The sequence below is a fragment of the Colletes gigas genome, unplaced genomic scaffold (genome assembly GCF_013123115.1).
Source record: "Colletes gigas isolate AHSC1104 unplaced genomic scaffold, ASM1312311v1 Colletes_gigas_Sc00009, whole genome shotgun sequence".
NCBI lineage: Eukaryota > Metazoa > Arthropoda > Insecta > Hymenoptera > Colletidae > Colletes > Colletes gigas.
In genome coordinates, this window is record NW_025106638.1 from 4,814,526 (window position 1) to 4,836,147 (window position 21,622).

Genomic DNA, 21,622 nt, shown 5'->3' on the forward strand with positions numbered 1-21,622 from the left:
GTGCACAGAGGAAAAAAGTTGAATGACATAATTTTTTTTGTTCGATAAAACTCGTATTTACTCGGATTTATTAATGCTTTGCTAACTGCACACTTTTTTGTACTTTCATTGTACACAGAGACGTGGCCTTACTTAACATTGTACAGCTCCTAGAATATGGGGGACTAATAATACGAAATGTTTGAAATAGCATCTCGTCACTGGGGAACTAATCATAGACTTTGTTCAGGTATTTAATTATAATTAGCTCCTGGTGAATAGGAAAATAGTAAGCAATATTTATAGATATAAAAAAAACTATTTAACAAGTCCACTTTGAGTGTAATTTTGTCATTGTTATTAATCGACCGCGGATCTTTGTGCAAATTCATATTTTTATTAATAGAATTAATGAAATGGGAGCTTTGTAGAGGGTTGTCTTAACACCTAAATATAACAATTCGTATGTTACTTTAAGTGTTTCTCATATTTTTGCATATCAAGTGCTCTCTGTAGTTTCTTCAGAATTACAATTTTCCATAAATGCATAAACATCTGTAGGATTAAAATTGTAATTTAATCACTTAACCAGAACTCGTGAATTAACAAAACATGGAACAAGGAACTTTATTAACACAAGAACAAACACCAAACAAATAATATCCACAAAATCGTTATAATCGTAATTACAAAATCGTTATAATCGTAATCAGACGCGTCCTTTTAACCCTTTCCCGTCCCGAACATCCGTCGATTCCATATCCGGAGAAGTTTCCAGAACATTCCCGTCGTTTCGCAACAACGTTTCGTTGCCATACTTCATACATTCATACATCCAATCATGCAATCGTTCAGGGTCGACACATTCACGCAATTCAATCCTTACCAGTTCCACATCCGGTAATCTTTCCCGAATGTTCTTAACATTTCCCAACATTCCATCTCTATGGCCAATGCACTCATACATTCAATCATTCAATTAGAGTCGACACATTCAGATCACTCAGGATGGTAAAAAGTACAAGCCTCCTGGCACTAGACGCTTGCACGATATCTTAAGCGTCGAAAGTGGAGGCCCTGGTGGTAGAAGGTTAGGTGAACCTGGTCATTCAATTTCTGATTACCTCAAATTCAAAGACTTGATTCTGCGAATGCTGGACTTTGATCCAAAAACAAGGGTGACACCGTATTATGCACTTCAGCACAATTTCTTTAAGCGAACAGCCGATGAGGGGACCAACACAAATATTGCTGCTGCCAACAGTGCTAACACGAGCCCGGCAGTGGTATCGATGAGCCAGGATCATGATATGATGGGGGGAACGGACAGTACGTGGCTCGATGACTGTCGTATCCGCGGGGCGGCGACGACCTGTCCTAGGCCCCAACCCTAATTTTACTTACTAACATAAGTAAGTTCTGTCTAACAAACAATCCTACAAGCTAAAAGACTAACAATGCCCCTGGTAATCATATCCTGACCTCGGATGTAATATGCGAAGCCTTGCTTGCTTGACCAAAAGAAACTCGCACTTCCGACTCTTAAAACGAGACACGGATTCACATTGATTGCCCGTGCCTCTAAACTTTGATACAATGTATCTCCCATAATTACATTTATTATAAGATTACTACCCTAGTTACCTAAGAATGTCCTTGTCAACATGACGTGCTATATTAGAATTTTTAAAACAGTGAATATCAAATATCGTTGCTGGGATATGTTCTTTTTAAGATTTATATCTATTGTAAATTACATAATTAACTGCAACAGGCATGTGACATGTATTTACTTGCGTGCATATATGTATTATAATATTTTGAAGAGTATATTATAATATATATATAATATTTCAATCAGAGTATATTCCAACTAAAAGTATTTGAATTGCATATCTGTGTTAATTAATTTTTTATTCACGATCGATGCGAAACGACGGAAAACACTCGTCTCCTACACATCCGCAGTCTAGTCATAACACTTTAATGTTATTTTTACTTGTAGAACACATTGCTGAAGTGTGTATGGAAAAAAGGGGAACACCCAGTCTATCAAGCATAGAGGAAACTGAGAAAATCCTGCAATAAGTGCGAGGTGACTTATTGCTTTCAAGCAACAAAGTCGCTCGACGTGCTACGCGCGGCGTTTCCCACTTTTCAAGCATCATCGTGCACAAAGGATTAAACAGATCTCTCCGGGGAACGAAATTTGCTTTGCAGGTGCTCGAAAATAATTTCGCCCGGCGACGTGTATTTTTGCCTCGACTTTCGGAACGCAATAATCCTCGATACGCTCGGATGAGCGAAAGCGCGGAAAGAACATCGCCGCTCGCGAACAATAACGCCCCCCGTTCGAGCGAAGATCGGGATGGAAAATAGTTCTCTCTGTAGCGTGCCACGTACTGAATAATAGAAGTATCTTTAATTGTAATTATAAAACTGTACATCAACTCTCTCTCGCGTATACACACGCTTCACTCGCTTGTCCCGCTAGCACCCCAACAACGCGCAGCTCCGCTCGCGCATCTCCGCTTCCCGTTCTCTTCTTTTCTCACACACACACACGAAGGAACAGAGACCGGGGTCGAGGAGGCAGCGAGAAAGGAAAATTGCAAAATGAAAAATATGCAGATGAAAGCGCGCTAAGCTCGGCGTGTCTTTGACGCGGCTGAAGGATCCTTCGACCGCGCGCCGTCTTCTCCGGGCAGCGACGGATCTAATTTAAATCGAAAAGAACCAAAGCGACACCGCGAGTCGAACCACGCTGGAAAACTCTGCTCGAACCTGGTAGACGAAATAAAACTGATAGTGCGACGAGACAAATCTAATGCCACACTCCGTAGAGGATGGTACACGCAACTTGTGGCAGCTCTGTAATTTACAAAATACGCGTTCCACCAGCAAGTTTTGTATACAAAAGTTGCATCCAACCCCTGTTTGGAATTCCAAACATGGTTTGTTGTCGGATAACTTGGGACGCGTCTTTTGTTTTTTGAATATCAATAAATTAAATATGCCTTTGCGTGTAAAGGTAGCCTCATCATATCACTTTCAATTGGAAAAGATTGCCTCTGTTTACAATATTTATGTACCGTTCACAAAATTGCTTAATGAAGTCACTTGGTTACTTAATGAAGCGAATTGAAGCAATATGACTCTCGATGAAGTTGAATCATATCACATTTTTATATACAGGGTGTAAACGATAACTTTGGCAAAAATCATAGGGTAAGTAGAGGTCCCATAGGCAAGTATTTTGAGCATGGGACCCCGTGTCCGGAAATGCACCAGTAAAGAATTACGGCGATCTTTAATTTTGGTCTTTCGCGCCTGATGGGTAGGCAAACTTTTTTTAGTTTATTGTTTCTTGACCATGATTTCATTAAATGTTTACGTTGTTCATCGTAAAACTTTCAATGTTTGTCATCTTTGTCACCTACACGACTGACCCACCTCAAAAGAAACAGTTTCCAGTACGATGGGTTTTCTATCCATCAGGAGCTAAAGACCGAAGTTAAAGATCGCCGTAATTTTTTACTGGTGCATTTCCGGACACGGGTTCCCATGCTTAAAATACTTGCCTATGGGGCCTCTACTTACCCTATGATTTTTGCCAAAGTTATCGTTTACACCCTGTATAAATTACACAAGTCACTCTGTGCAAAACAAAGCAAGTTGCATAATTTGTTTTCATTTCGAAACAGCAAACATTGCATTTGAATTGATGCTGAAATGATCTTTCCCAGTTGCTCATACGTGATTACAGTATTGTCTCTATAGAAGCGACGCTCTCGGGGCTCAACGCTCGGCTATATCGTGGACGAGAAACGATTCTTGATACTTTGTTGACGCCTACTGGAGGCGGCGAGTATAGAAAAGAACAGCGAGCATATGACAAAGAGGGACTGAGCGGCCGAGCATCGCCGAATTTGCTATCGCTTCCTTCGCTTCGGGTCGGCTGTAACGAAACACAGGCGATGTTTATGCGAGCCTATACGAAATCGGTGTTCTAATTCTGACTTCTACCTCTCTTGGTAGAGGTCGCAGAATGAAATACTGATTCTGTATAGGCTCGCGTAAACATCGCCTGTGTTTCGATACAGCCGACGTGGAGTCACTTGAGCGATGCATGCCTTTGATTTCTTATTGCGTTAGTAAATAGGACCTAAATTGTATATCGTATTTGGTGTCATTTTAATCAGAAAAGTGTCACGAATATGTTGATGAAGTTTGAAAAAAGGAAGAACAAAAATAAAGATGAATTTCGTTGTTGATTTAATATTGTATATGTACTAGTTAAATCGTGTCATAACTTCAGTACATATATGTATGTATCGATCGTTTACTGCAATAGTGATATAACCCGAAAAGATATACATAACTTGCGAATTTAAACTGTTTAACCAACTTATTTTACTCTGAGTTGTCTCACGATTTCGGCAAATAAATGATAGGTCAATTAAATTACAATTCCTTTTTTCAGATGAGGATACACTTTAAAGAAAGGTCAAATGTATATTATAATTTATGAAAAACAATAATAAAAATTATGTTGTACTTGATCTTAGTTAAATCAAAAAACTGTCACAGACATGTTAAAAGTTTCAAAACAAGAAAACGAAAAATAAAAAATTTGTATTATTGCACTAGTGTTGCCTTAGTAATTTGAGCCCGTATCGTATGACAATGTTCGACGACCGACTGTCAAACGCGCCGCTATCTTGGGGAACCGCCCATAGGAAGGCATACTCGCCGATACAGCGAGTGCTTAGTTCTAACGGTACGCAGTGGGGATAAGTAGAGGGGATATGATATTTGCCTATATCGTGGACGAGTTCCGAGCTTATATAGAGAAAATACTGTATTGTGTAAATTAAATATGCCTTCGCGGGTAAAGGTAGCCTCATCAGGCCATACCAGTTTCGATCAGAAAAGATTGCCTCTGTTTACAATATTTCACAAAATTGCATCCTCTTAACGAAGTAACTTGGTTACTGAATGAAGTGAATTGAAGCAACATGACTCTCGATGAAGTTGAATCATATCACACTTTTATCTATAAATTATACAAGTCACTCTGTGCAAAACAAAACAAGTTGCTATTAAAAGACATTAAAGTATACCAATTGCTCTAAATATGATCAGTTCCACTAAGTAACCCAATTGTGGTCACTAATAACCAACAAGGTGCATGTGACCTAAAAAAAAAAAAAAAAGCGAATTGCATAATTTCATTTCAACATTGCAACGACACGATTTACACGATTTTAGAAACTTGCAGAAAAATATTGTCGTTATTTCCAAAGTTTTGCGGGTCAATTTACGTTTTTTATACCTAACGAAATATTGTTGCTTTCGCGTATTGTAGCCCAGCGCCGACGTAAATTTATTGGCGTAATTTAATGGAACTACCTTGGAAGGATTGGACAGAGGAGGATATTAAATTGCATTATTTAATTTTGCCCCGCTACGGTGTGTCACTTTCGTTCGCGGAATTGAGTGTATTAATTATAGAAGGGGGGAAATAAGTGGAAAAACAAGAAACTCATCGACGGATCGATGTTGCTGCAATATTGTGAAAAGCGCAGAAAAGCGCGCGTGTGCGATAATTAGCCGTGCAAGTTGCCTTGAACGATACCGATAATTGTTATTAATTGTTGCCCGCTTATCGTTAGTTTGTTCATTACTTGTCTCTCGAGATTGTGGATACTGGACACGAGAAATGTTCTTTCCATAACTTTTCAGTTTCAAATCCTTTATTTCACTTTTGACTCTTCTAATAGTTTGCCAAGAATACTTTCATAGACTCTACTTTTGTTAACAGTTTCATATCACATGAACTATATGGCTATTTCTCTGTTATATTTTGTCTATTAATTTGTCTATTATTTTGGTGTCTTTAGTGGAGGTTATGTATCCTGTTGAAGTTGGGGTTGTCTATAAAAAAAGTGTTCCAAATTGTCTAATTTTAATTTGTCTATTATTTTGGTGTCCTTGGTGGAGGTTATGTATCCTGTTGAAGTTGGGGTTGTCTATAAAAAAAGTGTTCCAAATTGTCTAATTTTAATTTGTCTATTATTTTGGTGTCCTTGGTGGAGGTTATGTATCCTGTTGAAGTTGGGGTTGTCTATAAAAAAAGTGTTCCAAATTGTCTAATTTTAATTTGTCTATTATTTTGGTGTCCTTGGTGGAGGTTGTGTATCCTGTTGAAGTTGGGGTTGTCTATAAAAAAAGTGTTCCAAATTGTCTAATTTTAATTTGTCTATTATTTTGGTGTCCTTGGTGGAGGTTGTGTATCCTGTTGAAGTTGGGGTTGTCTATAAAAAAAGTGTTCCAAATTGTCTAATTTTAATTTGTCTATTATTTTGGTGTCCTTGGTGGAGGTTGTGTATCCTGTTGAAGGGTTGTCTATAAAAAGGTGTTCCAAATTGTATTTGCAACGATGAAAATTAAATAAACATTTATTTATGGAAAGTAAACTTTTATTTTCCTTCATATGTATACAAACCACAATAGGTTTGTCCTGTTTAAGAGCATCGCAATTGAGGCTTGTAAAATTATTTTCTGCTCCCTCAAAGAACGTAAATTATGTATCTATGATATCAAATGCTTAATGAAAGAAAAAAACAATATTATTCGAATAAACTGGGCGTGTAAGTCGTTGAGCAATTACCAGAGTTCGCTTTACTTGTGACGGCAGTTTCTAATTTAAAATGTAATTTATTTTTCAGGGTTCAAGAGACGGATGGCTCTTTCTTCGAAAGTTTCACCGCATTACCTTGGAAACAACAGAATCGAAGGCTCGTGGTTCTTCAGGAAGTGGAAGCCAGGGCGAAGGAACCACCTCCTCCGTCCAAAGACAGCACTTTGACGTCTTCGCAGTATTGCATCAACAAAAAAGAGGTATTTCTCATCAAAGTGTTCTGTAATTTCCTGTTACACGTATTACAACAGGAAACGTGCTAATACGTCTTCTGTGTATTTTAAATTCAATCTCCAAACAATAGTACGAAATTCTAAAATCTTTAACTTCGAATTTTATTTCATTATATGCGCTTTTATGACTTGTTGCAACGATCGAGTTATCCATGTAAATTGCTACCAACATAATATTTTGTTTTGTCTTGGAATACCAGTTTGCCTTTATTTAATGCTTAAATCTGTGGCCCGATGGGATGTAAAATGAAATTTATTCGGGTCTAATAAACCATACAGCGAAATTACTGTTTCGAATAGTAACACAAACACGAGAATTCCCCGCATGGCAAGCTTCACTTGGGGATTCCCCTTACGGTCGACCAGTAAAGCGCCATCGTGCGGCCATACGCGCAACACAAAATCTTTGCTTAGTGGATTCAGTCCTAGGCTAACCATTTATCAGTTAAAGGAAAAGAAACTCAATAATTGAAACAGGAACTAAACTTGTTCATCAAACTGAAAAAGGCAAAATGAAATACAGATTTCATTGCACAATATGCGATAGATACTACTTAACCCCTTAACGCTCATATTTTTCGGGTTAACCAACAATGATCAGGTTTCTTTATTGGATTTGTTTCTAAAAATACGGTTTTTGTTAATTATAATGTTGTATCTAACGTATAATTTGAAGGAAACCAAATATTTTCATTCCTTAAACCGTTGAATTAAACAAATATTGTTTTTCAAAGCAGTCAGACTCGAGCATGAACGTTAAGGGGTTAACACTTTGACTGCCACGTCAGCCATATATGGATGACAAGATTTACCATTATGATACCAGAAAAAATAATTCTACTATGACATAATACTATGACACATTGTCAATAAATTTATAACATATGTTACTATATTACTGCACATGTTTATGTAATATTCATGTATCACATATGTTATTTGCATATGTCAAAATATTTTAGAGATCCACGGTATAAATATGTGACATGTAGTTATCAAGTATCAGAATATTGAATTCTCTTAACACTTTTACTGCCACGTCAGCCATATATGGTTTACCATTATGATACTAGCAAAATTAATTCTCAAGTTATGACCTTGATAAAAATAAGTTTGAGTAGAAAAAATTTTTAACAAGGTTGCAAGAATAAGTACTGAAACAAATTTTAGGTTATGTAGCTTACAATCCCAACTAGCCAATGCCTGATAAACCACTCCCAATTTTCCATTCCGATTCTGGCGTCTCCAGCCACTAAAATTAGATATAAGGTAGACTGCGAGCTACAAAGACCAGACTCTAAAATCAGATCATACTCTAAAATACGAAGAAAGAGACTGAGTCTCTAAAATCCGAACGAGATTACTCCAAATTCCGAGCAGACTGTTGTAGGGTCCTCGCCGTGGACTTCAATCGCGCTTCATTAATAAATAAATTAGTGACCAACCAGCATTTTATACTTCGTCGTGATCCAACAATTTCCAACGTTGTCGCGACGTACACGACACACCACGTGCAATCTTTCAATATTCGACTTCGTATTAAACAACGCCTGATTCGAAAACTGAGAATCGCGATTAAAATTTGCAAGAAAACGTCCGTGAACTTTTACGTGAATTAAACGTATCGCTCCAGAGGGGTTTTAAGTGGACTCTCGTTGCTAGTTAGCGGATCAAAACACCTGTCTGGCTGTTTCACCTCCCGCGAGAACATTCGTCGATATTAACGTCATATTAACCGAGTATGTCGCTTTGTTCGTACAACATCGAGTTTTGTCATCCGTCGTCGATGTAAACGTTATCCCATCGCGCGTTTCGTGCGGTCTGCTAGTTACGTTTCGGTTGAAATATTATGCGCTCGGGTCAGTCAGGCTGGCGTACGTTTCAATCGACACGAAAGACAGCCGCCATAATGATGCTGTCAGTTTAACGTTCGTTTACCCGCCAACGCCAGCAACCCGTAATTTCACGATCGAGTTCCGAAGGAACTACGAAGTTTGGTACAATATGAAAAACCGTTCAACCTTGTTCAAAACTAAAAAAAAAAATTAACAAATTCTTGAAGATTCGAATCTCAAATCTTGAAACGAAATTAGGAAAATTAGAAATGCTATTCAACTTAATTTTTTTTATACGTTGACAGTGTAATATAATTCATAATTTCTCATATTAATTGTAGGATTTATATTATATATTTTAACCAACGCGTCGCAATAATTGTGGTTCTATAGCATGGAACGATGCCATGTAAAAGGTTGTTGAATTTGTCTCAACAAACACTATAATATTATTAACAAAAAAATGGTTCCATTTAAAAAAATTAGTTTGACCTTGAAATCTCCTCCAAGAATTATTCATACCACATAATGTGCCCTTTTTAGTAGAACAACTTTTATTGGAACACTTTTTCGATCATTTTAATCGTGAGATATTCCACGTTTCGCACTTAAACGCAACACCCTGTAGAATTCTGATTTTAATACCTCTGAAACTGATTCATCGATCGATTTGTAATTAGCAGAAATTAAAATTCTTCTCTTTGTATAATTTCTGTTTTGAATTATTTTAACGATTAGTAAGAAAATTCAAACCAAGATCGACACGTGTTTGTTTACATGTTGTTTGCTTTTTTGGACAAATAAGAAAGCACACCTTTTTAACAAGAATCTGTAGAATCGTTTTACTGCAATTGTCTGACTAGAAACTGCCTTATCTACTTTGTCTGATCGTAACGATTCAGTTTCTACTTGCGTGAAAACTGGTTCCAACTTTCTGAATGTTAACAGTTTTTTTACCACCAAAGTGGTAAATTGATGGTTTCTATTTCATTAAGTTTTCAGTTCACGATAAAATTCTATGACTCGAATTATTATAGAATACAATTGCTCGGTTTTTGTATAGTTTAGAATTGAAATCTATTGATTCCAACCAGACCTGGGCAAATCTCGTTTGAAACAAAAATAAAAAATACCAATTTGAAATAATCTATTTCCAACTGTTATTTTCAGTATCGTTATCTGAAAATAAGAATAATATCATTCGAAATAAAGCAATTTCAAATAATGAGTAATTTCGTCATTCCTTTGTCTCAAATTGGTCAAAAGAAATAATCCTGAAAATAACAATTGTCAAAAAGATTTGTTTTATCAAATTTGTTTAAAGCAAAGAAATAATCCGAAAGACTGTGAACAAATTCGAATATTATACAAATTTTACAATCGTTTCAAAATTATTTCAAATAACATGTTATTTTAGAAGTGTCCAGGTCTGATTCTAACAACGAACAAAAAGTCAACGGTTTCGATACCAAACTGTAACATAATTTTATAGATAAATATTAATGTACTCTTATGGCAATGTGAAGTTTAGAAATTTACTACGAACTTACACTTATTTTAACGTACTCTTCCATCTGCATCGCTGCCACGTGACTTAACATCGCTACATATTTTTTTCTTGTTACTATATATAGAAATCTACAAACATGTCGACAGGTGTCACGTGTCTAAACATTTTGATATCTAACAATTTAGTTTGTATTTGTTATACCTTGATACGTGACATTCAGATATCCACGTGCCTGACGCCCGTCAATTCATCGCTTTGGGATAGTTTTTTTCGTATTGTTTCATGGCAGTGCATGGGGAAAAAAAATTAGTTGTTCGTTCGACACTAGCATTATCCCATTCATCATAGTTCTGCCATTTTACAAAATGGTGATCCATGACGTAGAAACATAATATTCCAAGACAGCTTCGTTACGTATTGTTCAATGCAATGAAACCGAAATTACGATTTATGAAACGTTGATGAAACAAATGATAATTGAAAATGTCTTACTTTTTATCTCGAAAGATTCACAACGTTTCTATTGAAATTTTATTAACCCTTTGCACTCCGAATTATATTTCAATTTTGTTACCAGCAGCTCCCAACGCGTTTAAGTGTTTTATTTGAAATTTACCTGTTAAAATAAGTGTTTGATTTACACTGTTGTTGTATTTTGTAATTTTCAAATGTACGATATCTCTTTGGTTTGGGCTTGAAAAAATGACCAGTGGGATTTGACAAAGGTGCTCCTGAGATAAAAATTGATGTCGAATCACACTCGACATAAGAGTGCTAAGGGTTAATGTATATGTTACAGTCGATGAACAGTCATCGTCATGTTCTTTATGGGGATGAGAATGTGTGACAATAGAGGGGTTTCCACGATGGCTACAAAGATATTCCCCATTTTGTAGCGTAGAAAGAACCCCGTTGCCGCGTTCGAGAAATCTTATGGCTTTCATCTCACCTTTTTTTCGTCTTCCTCTCAGTTCGAGGGAGATTCTTTTCCACTTCGTTAGGAAAGGGAGAAACGATCGTGTTCCACGATCATTATTTTAACGTCGAACCGTATTACGCTTTCCTGCGTGATATGTCGGTCGAACGATGTCTTGGTAAAACGAACGGAATTATGCGAAGGCGTATTCCAAGGGGCAGAAAGATCGAAAAACTGAGAGCAACACCAACAGTTCAATTGTTTCTATTTGTCGAGTTTCTTCTGTCTCGACCGCGAGATACGATCTCTGGAACAAAGAAAGTTCTCCAGGGAATGATGCTAATTTCAGGAAATCATACTTTCTATTCCATTCGTCATAGTTCAAACAAAACTGTTACCTACATTTTAAATTTCATATTACAACATTTCATATTACAAAATTTCATATTACAAAATTTCGTTTTTCAAAATTTCATGGTTTCATTTCGTTACTTTCTATTCCATTCGTCATAGTGCAAACAAAACTGTTACATTTTAAATTTCATATTACAAAATTTCGTTTTTCAAAATTTCATGGTTTCATTTCGTTACTTTCTATTCCATTCGTCATAGTTCAAACAAATTCACTAACGATCCTACGAGAAATAGACTCATGCAAAAAAGTTTTAAACTTATTAAAAGACATTAAAGTATACCAATTGCTCTAAATATGATTAGTTCCACTAGGTAACCCAATTGTGGTCACTAATAACCAACAAGGTGCATGTGACCTAAAATGCTCAAAAAAAAAAGAAAACTGTTACCTACATTATAAATTTCATATTATAAAATTTCGTTTTTTATAATTTCATATTTTCATTTCGTTACTTTCTATTCCATCCATCATAGTTCAAACAAAACTGTTACATTTTAAATTTCATATTACAAAATTTCATATTTCCATTTCGTTACTTTCTATTCCATTCGTCATAGTTGAAACAAAACTGTTACATATTAAATTTTATATTAGAAAATTTCATTTTTTAAAATTTCATGGTTTCATTTTGTTACTTTCTATTCCATTCGTCATAATTCAAACAAAACAGTTACATTTTAAATTTCATATTACATCGAAGGGGTATTCTAGTACGAAGTGGGTTTTCCCCTGGGGAATTTTTTTCAAATAAACTACAATACTTTCTACAGTCAAATTTACAGGGTTTATTTATATACGTTGCAGTGACATTTTGAAATTTTTTGGGGCGAAAGAAAGTTAAAATTGATGGCACTGCATACTCTCAAACATAGTCGAACAATAGTCGCTTTTAAAAAAAAACTCGTTTCCACGGTGTCCATGATTCCGGCCATTTTGTTTCTTTGAAATGAAACAACCTGAAAGATTCTTGATTAGTATGAGGCTATCTGTAACAGGTACTAGAAGAAAAAAATCGATAATTAAAAAAATGGCGACATTCTTAAGTTTAATTATTGACTTTTTCATGTTTTTTTTTTTTTAACTTTGAGGGCCTACAGAATGATAAAAAGTAAAAATTTTGGGTTAATTCTAGGTCATGCTATAGTCGTATATTTACTGAATGTGTATTTAAAATTTTAAGCCAGTTGGTGAAGCAGATCTTGAGATATCATGGGCATCATTCTGGTAAACATAGTTTCAAGAAAAAAGATTTCAAAGTTTTGCAACCCTATAACAATGACGGTCTTTAAACAGCCATAACTTCGTTGATTTTAGGAGTTCAGACATAAGATTTTTCAGACATTTTTCTAATTATATTCTTCAAGAAAATGCAAGAAGACACAAATTTATTGTTTCAAAATATTATAACCTGCTTTATATTTAATATTCTTGCAAATTAACCTGCTTTATGTTTAATATTCTTGCAAATTAAGCAACCTTTACTTTTCGTTGTTGCACAAGGAGCAACAGAACAAAATTTCACCCAGATCGGGAAAAATCACAAACGCACAGATTTTTAATTTCATTATAAATAAACGCTCCATTCGGGAAAAGAAAATTTGTAAATTGAGAAGCCAAGAAAGAATTTTTGCATACAACTTTACCCAGATATCTATTTTCTCTATTTACATATCAAAAAAATAATCTATTTTGAATTCCGAAATTGCAAACGTTTAAGCGTTTGTTAATACCGTTGGAAATCACGAATTATCAAAATTGTTTTAAAATATGTGGAAACGGTGGGTTGTTGTTTTGGACATGCTTGTTCAATTTTACTTAACAAACAATTACCAAAGCCACCACAGTTATTGATTTCGTTGTCGGGCAGTTGATAGGCGAACGTTTGCTATGAGAAATGCGAAGCATGATTGAAGCGTAGGTGTCCATAGTGTAAACATTTGCCCTGACAGACTGTGATTAGACTGGTCAAGCAGCTGATTCCATTAATGTCTGGACGTGTTTGACTTTCGCTCCATATATTTGCACCCCCGAGAACTCTCACTATATTATAGGTCCATTGACGATTTAATAATCATTTAATGTCTATATCTTCACGTCACATCACTCTCAAAATTAAACAAATTGTTTTTTAAATCGTTATGGGCATAGAAACTTGTTCCATAAAACAATGTTATTTTTACGACGCGTTACATCATTCGTGATCGCAGAATTTTAACTTTCCTAAAAACTATTGCACTTTTTAACCAAAACAATCTGTAGAATTATGAAAAAATTTTCATTCTAATTTTTTATACGTTAAATCATATATTTATTTTAGGTGTAATCCAGTATGTCGTTTAATGTCAATAAAATCATGTTTTTCTATGAAATAATAAAATCCTATGGTACGTTTTATATTTCATATATTACATACACTTTTATGATGTATACAAAATTTTATAGAAAAGATTTTATGAACTATGTACTGAATAATTATAATGAACTTCGTTCAATATATATGTCTTTATAAAATTTAAGTATGTATCTTAAACAAAATATCATTTTTTTCGACTTTTCTGTCAGTAAAGTGGATAAACAATTTATTGTATAATATTGAGATTCTGTTACGGTTAAAAATAACAATGTTCGTAATCTCGTTTTTGCGGATCAACATTACAAAATATTGTTATCTCGAAAGTGAAATTCATCGAATATGAGATTTCAGTAGAAATTCTCGTGTATGGTCAGACAGTCTGATCACCCACGTAGAAACTGTGGCCGAGGTTCATATATTTTTATGGCTTTATTGTCCCTTGGCCATAACTGTTCACCTTTCCCTTCGCTTCTATCTTCCCGTCATAATTTTTTTCCCGCCCAAAGCCAGACGAAATAAATAGTGCAATAAATAAAAAAAAATATCCGAATGAGAAGGAATAAAACTGGCGCGCGCCAGCGATTTACACCGACGAGCTTCGCCGTTCGACCGTAATGAAACATTTTTAACGAACGTACATCAACGCAGGGACAGAAGAGCGAATTTACATTCGAACATTAAGTTTTCAGTACACGGGTTTAAAATAATTAAATTTCACCATTAACGTATCCGTTTCGCCCTGCACTTTTTAAAGAATAAATTACAACGCGGTCTCGCTCGTCCAAACATAAAATCTGAAAGGCAAACAGAGAGTCGCGGAAGCGGTGCAATTAAAAAATGAAAGTAATAACTTCGCTGGATGCGAACGTTTTAAAAATTACAAAATTACCTCGTTTCTGACGACATTTAAGAGAGAGATTTCGGTTAAAAATCTTTATCAAAAGGCACGAGGGCGAATCGTGTTACATTTGAATGATATATTTGGGTTTGGTGGTCGGTTGAAGGATTACTATAAGAGGGTGGGTGAAAGAATAAAATAATCGGGAACATTTTTTAAAAATGGTTATTTTTAATCTTTGGAAGAACATTTGTAACACCGTATTTAGTAAATTTATATCGATCGACGCAATTTCTAATAAAATCCACTTTCAAATGATCGTTTCAGCTGGAGCAATTATATAGGGTTATCCAAATTGAGTGTCGCATCTTTAAATTGAAATAAAACACAAACTGTTTGAGATATTTCAGGTTTCTTTATTTTGATATAAAGTCCAATTCGAAAAATTAATTGTGGAACACAATATCATTCAAATGGCCGACTAGGCTTTTTTTCATGAGCTCGACTCATTTTGCCCAATTTTCTGTTCTATTTCATTAATGGCGGCTATAATATTGTTTTTTAACTCTACGTTGATACGTACCACGTGTTACATTACAAACTGATCCAGTCTCTTTGAATTTATCCACAATTCGACGAATTGTTCTGTCAGAAGGTCGATTACTTGGACCAAGAATTTCGCGAAGCGCACGAAAACAAACTCGAACAGAAATTGAACGTTTCTAATAATTTTCAACAATTTGTAGACGTTGTTGCACAGTGTAGCGTTCCATCATGATTTGTTTATGCTTAGTGATGGCGTGTGTGAAAAATAACAAAGAACAATAAAACCGTTTAGTAGTCCCATTTGTTGAAAGATGTGACACTCAATTTGGATAACCCTATACATAGAAGTTCTATACATGATCGCCAACACGGTGGGCACACTGTTACCCACATTTTAAATTTCATCTCGTTACTTTCTATTCCATTCGTCATAGTTGAAATAAAACTGTTACATTTTAAATTTCATATTACAAAATTTCGTTTTTAAATATTTCATGGTTTCATTTCGTTACTTTCGATTCCATTCATCATAGTTCAAACAAAACTGTTACATATTAAATTTTATATTACAAAATTTTGTTTTTCAATACTTCATGGTTTCATCTCGTTACTTTCTATTCTATTCGCCATAGTCGATTGAAGGATTACGATAAGAGGTGAAGGGATAAAATAATCGGAAACATTTGTTAAAAATGGTTATTTTTGTGATAATATGGTTATCATAGATAAGAAAGTGAACTTTATTTGTATGTCGTGGCCTAGTGTTTATTTTTGTAAGTGAGCATGGCGATGTATCTAGAGAATATGAGTTTCATGGTTGAGAGAGTGAGCGGCCGAACGTTGTGTCTAACAGGTAGTACGAATCAAGGATCGAGAGAGAGAGTATTAAATCAAATGTGAGTTGGAAGACGTGTCTCACTGAGAGGAGAAAGAGAAAAAATCGTTCTCGTTTTTATCAGCGGGTTTTAATTGTTCGTATCTTTTGTATAGTGTCGTCGTTCAAATAAATACATTTTTGTTCATTTTACTCACAATTTTTAATCTTCGAAAGAAGATTTATAACACCGTATATGTATATAGGGTTGATGCATAATTATCCGGCGTTTTCTCAACAAATTTTATTTAATAAAATTAATAACAATATTTAACAAAAACTTGTTTAAACGATTATTCGGGAGCGTAGTCACCGTCTACTTCAATTACTGCTTCCCATTTGTTTGGCAAACGGTCGATTCCACGAGCGACGAAGACACGATTCTTAGAGACGATCCACGCTTTGACATCGGCCACCAAGTCATCCAAATCGTCGTAAATCTTATTCATTTGCCAGTTTTTCAAAGAGCGGTTGACGTGATAGTCCGTAGGTGCTTCGGTCGGTGGTATCACCTGATTTGAAACGGGCAAACCACTCGCTACACTGACTTTCGCTGATTGTTCCTTCGCCAAAAAGTTCGTTGAGATTGCGAAACAACTGTGCTGCTTTCCATCATTTCTCGAAGTGGTAGGGCATAATATGGCGAATATGAATATGGTTTTCGACACGCATTTTTCTAAAACAATACAGAAGATTATTTTCATAGAAAAATAATAAACAAAACGCTACTTTTCACTCATGAAAAACGAGCCGATATAAACGCCGGATAATTATGCATCAACCTTATAGTAAATTTATATCGATCGACGCAATTTTCTACTAAAATCCGCTTTCAAAATGATGGTTTCAGCTGGAGCAATTATACATAGAAGTTCTATACACGATCGCCAACACGGTGGGCACCAGCACCGGACAATACGCGCATTACAAAGAGGATCTTTATAGATACGCGCAAGAGGCTTTCCGAGTTCCGCAAGACCAGCATCGTCGATATCTGAATATCGTGTCGGAAGAAAAGGTATTTATCCATTGTTCTCCCAACCCTAAGAAAAACTGTTTTGCATCATAACGCCAAACAATTTGTTCATCTATCATCTCGTATCATTTAAGTGACAAATATGTCGATTTTTAACAGAGTTACCGAGAGACACCGTGTATAGAATGTCTTCGTTGTTTGCAGAGCATCTATCTTACGAATGGATGGATCGTAGAAAGGGTGTAAGAGGAAAAAGATTCATTTTGACATTCTTATTGGTTCCAATAAATTTCGAATTACGAAGGGGAACTCATTTTTTATTGAAACGATACACGCAGGTTTATTTATATCGCGCGGAAGGGTTAATCAAGGCGATTTTCAACATTATAAAGCGATACTGTTCGAGGTCGCGGGAGGTTGGTAATTGAAGACACAAAGAGGATCTGGTGCACACTGCAAGTTGGGTAAAGTGTTAAAGTTCTGGAACTCTAATTGTCCTTCAACCCTGTTCCGATATACAGGGTGTCCCACGCAACTGGAACTGGCTATACCTTCTAAACGGTTGGGAATAGAAAAATATTTTAGAAGTTAAAGTTAAATGGTACCAGACGATGCGTAATATGAAATTAATTTTATGCACTTTTGTGCACTGGTGCATCAGAGAAATGCAACTGCACCTTTTTTTTAAATGGAAACCTACATTTTTCACTGCACCAGTACATAAAAGTTTTTTATAATATAAACGAATTTATATCCCTAAAATATTGGTAAAAAATATTATGTTCAACTTCGTTGTTCGAAATTTATTGTGTATCTTAAAAATTGTATTCCATATATAACAAGTGATGAAACTTTTTCATCTAACAATTTTTTAGTAGCATGGAAGTGACAAAGTGAAAAATAAAAGCTCAAACAGGCTCCAAATTTAATAGGTTTCACAGCACATAAATTTTTTATTATACAGGGTGTTCGGCCACCTCTAGCAAAAATTTTAATGAGCGATAGTAGAGGCCAAAATAAGACGAAAATCAAGAATACTAATTTGTTGATGGAAGCTTCGTTAAAAAGTTATTAACAATTAAATTCAAAAATTTCAAATCGTTCTGGAAAAATTATTTTCGGTTGCGGGGGTCAACTACGATCATTTTTGGTGAGTACACATACCTCCGAAATCCTATCTACTTTCGAGAAAAAAAATCGAGTAGGTGCTGAAATTTTTCGGCGAAAAAAAATTTTTCAAATCGTTCTAAAAAAATTATTTTCGGTTGCGGGGATCAATTACAATCATTTTTTATCATTACACATACCTCCGAAATCGTACGCACTTTCGAGAAAAAAATTCCTTACTGAAAATCCAATTAGGTGCCTAAATTTTTCAACGGAGAAAAAAAATTGCAAATCGTTGTGGAAAAATTATTTTCGGTTGCGGGGGTCAATTACAATCAGTTTTTGTCATTAGACATACCCACGAAATCCTGCCCACTTTCGAGAAAAAAAATAGAGAAGGTGTGAAATTATTCGAGAAAATTAAAAAATTGCAAATCGTTGTGGAAAAATTATTTTCGGTTGTAGGGTTCAATTACAGATATTTTTGGTGAATAGACATACCCCCGAAATCTTGCGCATTTTCGAGAAAAAAATTCAGTAAGAGCGGCACTTTAAACGTTAATAACTTTTTAACGAAGCTTCCATCAACAAATTAGTATTCTTGATTTTCGTCTTATTTTGGCCTCTACTATCGCTCATTAAAATTTTTGCTAGAGATGGCCGAACACCCTGTATATCTAGATTTAGGGGTTCTAACTGTTCCAACCAAAATAAAGAAAGGTTATATGATAGTAATTATGTTTTTACTAAATAGAACATTTCTACTTACAAGGAACGTTTATAAGTAACTGAAATTTAATTCCATTGACAATAATCGTCAAGAAAAATTTATTTCAATCACTTATAACAATTACAATAATGTTTTTTATTTTAGTTCAGTTTTCCCTATTATAGTTCGTTTTACATTATTGGCATCAATTTTATCAGTATTATATCAGGTATTAAAATCAACAGTTGTAGTATTGGCAATAATAAAATAAAAAATAATAAAATTTAATATAAATTAAAATTAAAAGGTTTAGGAATTGATATTTTGTACTCGTGTTGTTTTTGGAGAATTTTGTATTTTTAAGTAAAAATAACCTTTCGTCGATCCTTTCGTACCTTGGATAGCTGTTATCCTCGATCCCTCTACAGAAACGATTATGACGGCTTATTCAGTACGTCCTTCGTACATTTTTCAGCCTCCCATTGTTGTCCTAAGCGTGGTCGTCGTTCAAGCCGAAGGACTGGAAGCCAAAGACGCAAACGGTGAGAATTCAGTTTATACGTTTATCGAGTCGACAGAAGCACGAATGAATTTTCTATTGAATTACAAACGTAAGCCCGCCAGAAGTCACCGATGTCATAAACTGTGACGCGTACGCGATGGAAAATGACGCAGCTTTCATCGTTGATCCCCTTTCCAATATATCAGCCATTTTGCAAATCGCGCGCCGACGAGTCGAATAAACACGACAACCAATTTCTGTTTAATCTTTCTCGATGGTAAACAACAACACATCGCGTTCTACGAATTCCAGAAAATCCTTCATATTCCATTACAAGAAGAAATTTGTTGTTTATTATAGCGAGATGGAAAAATAATATTTAAAAAAAAAAACGGTGAAACTCAATATTTTTAAAAATTTGCAGTTTCAACGATAAAGGCGTATCTGTTGTATATTCTCACCAAATTTGGAGTCGATTGGTCTGCTGGATCTCGAAATATCATGGAAGCCAGTTTAAAAAAAACTTTTTCGTTATTTCAAGATCTGGCAGACCGATTTACTTCAAATTTAGAGAGAATATTCATCACTGAAACTAAAGATTTTTAAAAAATATCGAGATTTAGTATCTTTTTAAATATGCTAAAGACAGAAGAGAAAAGTTAGGAAAAAAGATTCGGAACTTGAAGTGCCACCATTCCTTCATTTATCAATATTTTGATTTCTCCCTGATTCCTGCTATAACTATACCCTTTCTACTGAAGATATATTTGTTAAAAAGATGTGGAAAATTTCACCCTTTATAGTATATTTGATAATCGTGGAAGAGGAGAGAGACGTAATCGAAAACTTCGCCCTCTAATTATTTACCGATTTGTAGGAAAGAGGATTATCTCGAATGAAGTTAGCTACATTTTGTTCAGGATTCAGCGACCCTTATTGCATGCTGGGAATCCAACCGGGTAGTACAGGTGCGCCATTGAGTCCACAGACGAATTTAACAGCGCACTCGCCCCATACACCACCGGCGTCGCCGAGGCAAGCGATACGAGCACTTTCCGATGGCGGTGAAACTGAAAATTCGCATCACGAGAAGCTGCGGAAGCACCATAGGTAAGTCGTTGGAATAAAGTGTCCGTTTAAACGGACCGGCGATCGATCGCATGCGCCGGATCAAATATTTCGTATCTCGAAACTTCGACTTATAAAATTTAAAACAACCCCGAATATGAAAATAAGCCTTTGAAACCGTCAAAGTTCGACGGTTTAACGCTTTAACTTTCTCATGGTGTTCCCTTCGAAATTCGAGAGCCTTAATTGACGGCTTGACGTTCCATTAAAAAATTAAAATTTCAATAACCGAAGTGGAAGTGGAAATTTTTGGATAATATACAGGGTGTTCGGATAACTCTGGGAAAAATTTCAATGGGTGATTCTGGAGGCTAAAATAAGACGAAAATCAAGAATACCAATTTGTTGATGGAGGCTTCGTTAAAAAGTTATTAATATTTAACATTTCGTCAGTATCGAATTTTTTTCTCGAAATTGCGCAGGATTTCGGGGGTATGTCTATTCACCAAAAATGATTGTAATTGACCCCCGCAACCGAAAATAATTTTTTTAGAACGATTTGAAAAATTTTTTTTTGTCGAAAAATTTCAGCATCTACTCCAATTTTTTTCTCGGAAGTGCGTAGAATTTCAAAGGTACTTCTATTCTCCAAAAATGATTAAAATTTCCCCCCGCTACCGAACATAATTTTTTCCAGAATGATTTGAAACTTTTTAATTTTCAGGGGAACAGACAGTTATAGTCGGACATTATACAATATTTTCAGTAATGAATTTTTTTCTCGAAAATGAATAGGATTTCGGGGGTGTGTCTATTGGGCAAAAATGATTGTAATTGACCCCCGTAACCGAAAATATTTTTTTAGAACGATTTGAAATTTTTTTTTCGGAAGTAGAATATTCCTGAGCAGACATTATATTTTCAGTAATTAATTTTTTTCTCGAAAGTGCGTAGGATTTCAAAGATATATGTATTGACCAAAAATGATAGTAATTGACCCCCGGAACCGAAAATATTTTTTTAGAACGATTTGAAATTTCTTTTTCGGAAGTAGAATA

At 35.2% G+C, this 21,622-nt stretch overlaps 1 protein-coding gene across 4 annotated transcripts in view; it reads left to right on the forward strand.

Moving 5' to 3' along the window:
• Nucleotides 1-21,622, forward strand: part of LOC122397522 (BAI1-associated protein 3) — a 182,780-nt gene that overhangs the window by 124,846 nt on the left and 36,312 nt on the right. For 3 of the 4 annotated variants that reach the window (XM_043396735.1, XM_043396736.1, XM_043396737.1), the window contains exons 4-7: nucleotides 6,711-6,882; nucleotides 17,053-17,220; nucleotides 19,470-19,536; nucleotides 20,417-20,606. In XM_043396735.1, the coding sequence (XP_043252670.1) occupies nucleotides 6,711-6,882; nucleotides 17,053-17,220; nucleotides 19,470-19,536; nucleotides 20,417-20,606 (597 nt within the window). Of the gene's footprint in view, nucleotides 1-5,762; nucleotides 6,633-6,710; nucleotides 6,883-17,052; nucleotides 17,221-19,469; nucleotides 19,537-20,416; nucleotides 20,607-21,622 lie in introns of those variants that run through there. The other variant, XM_043396738.1, reaches the window with a different exon arrangement.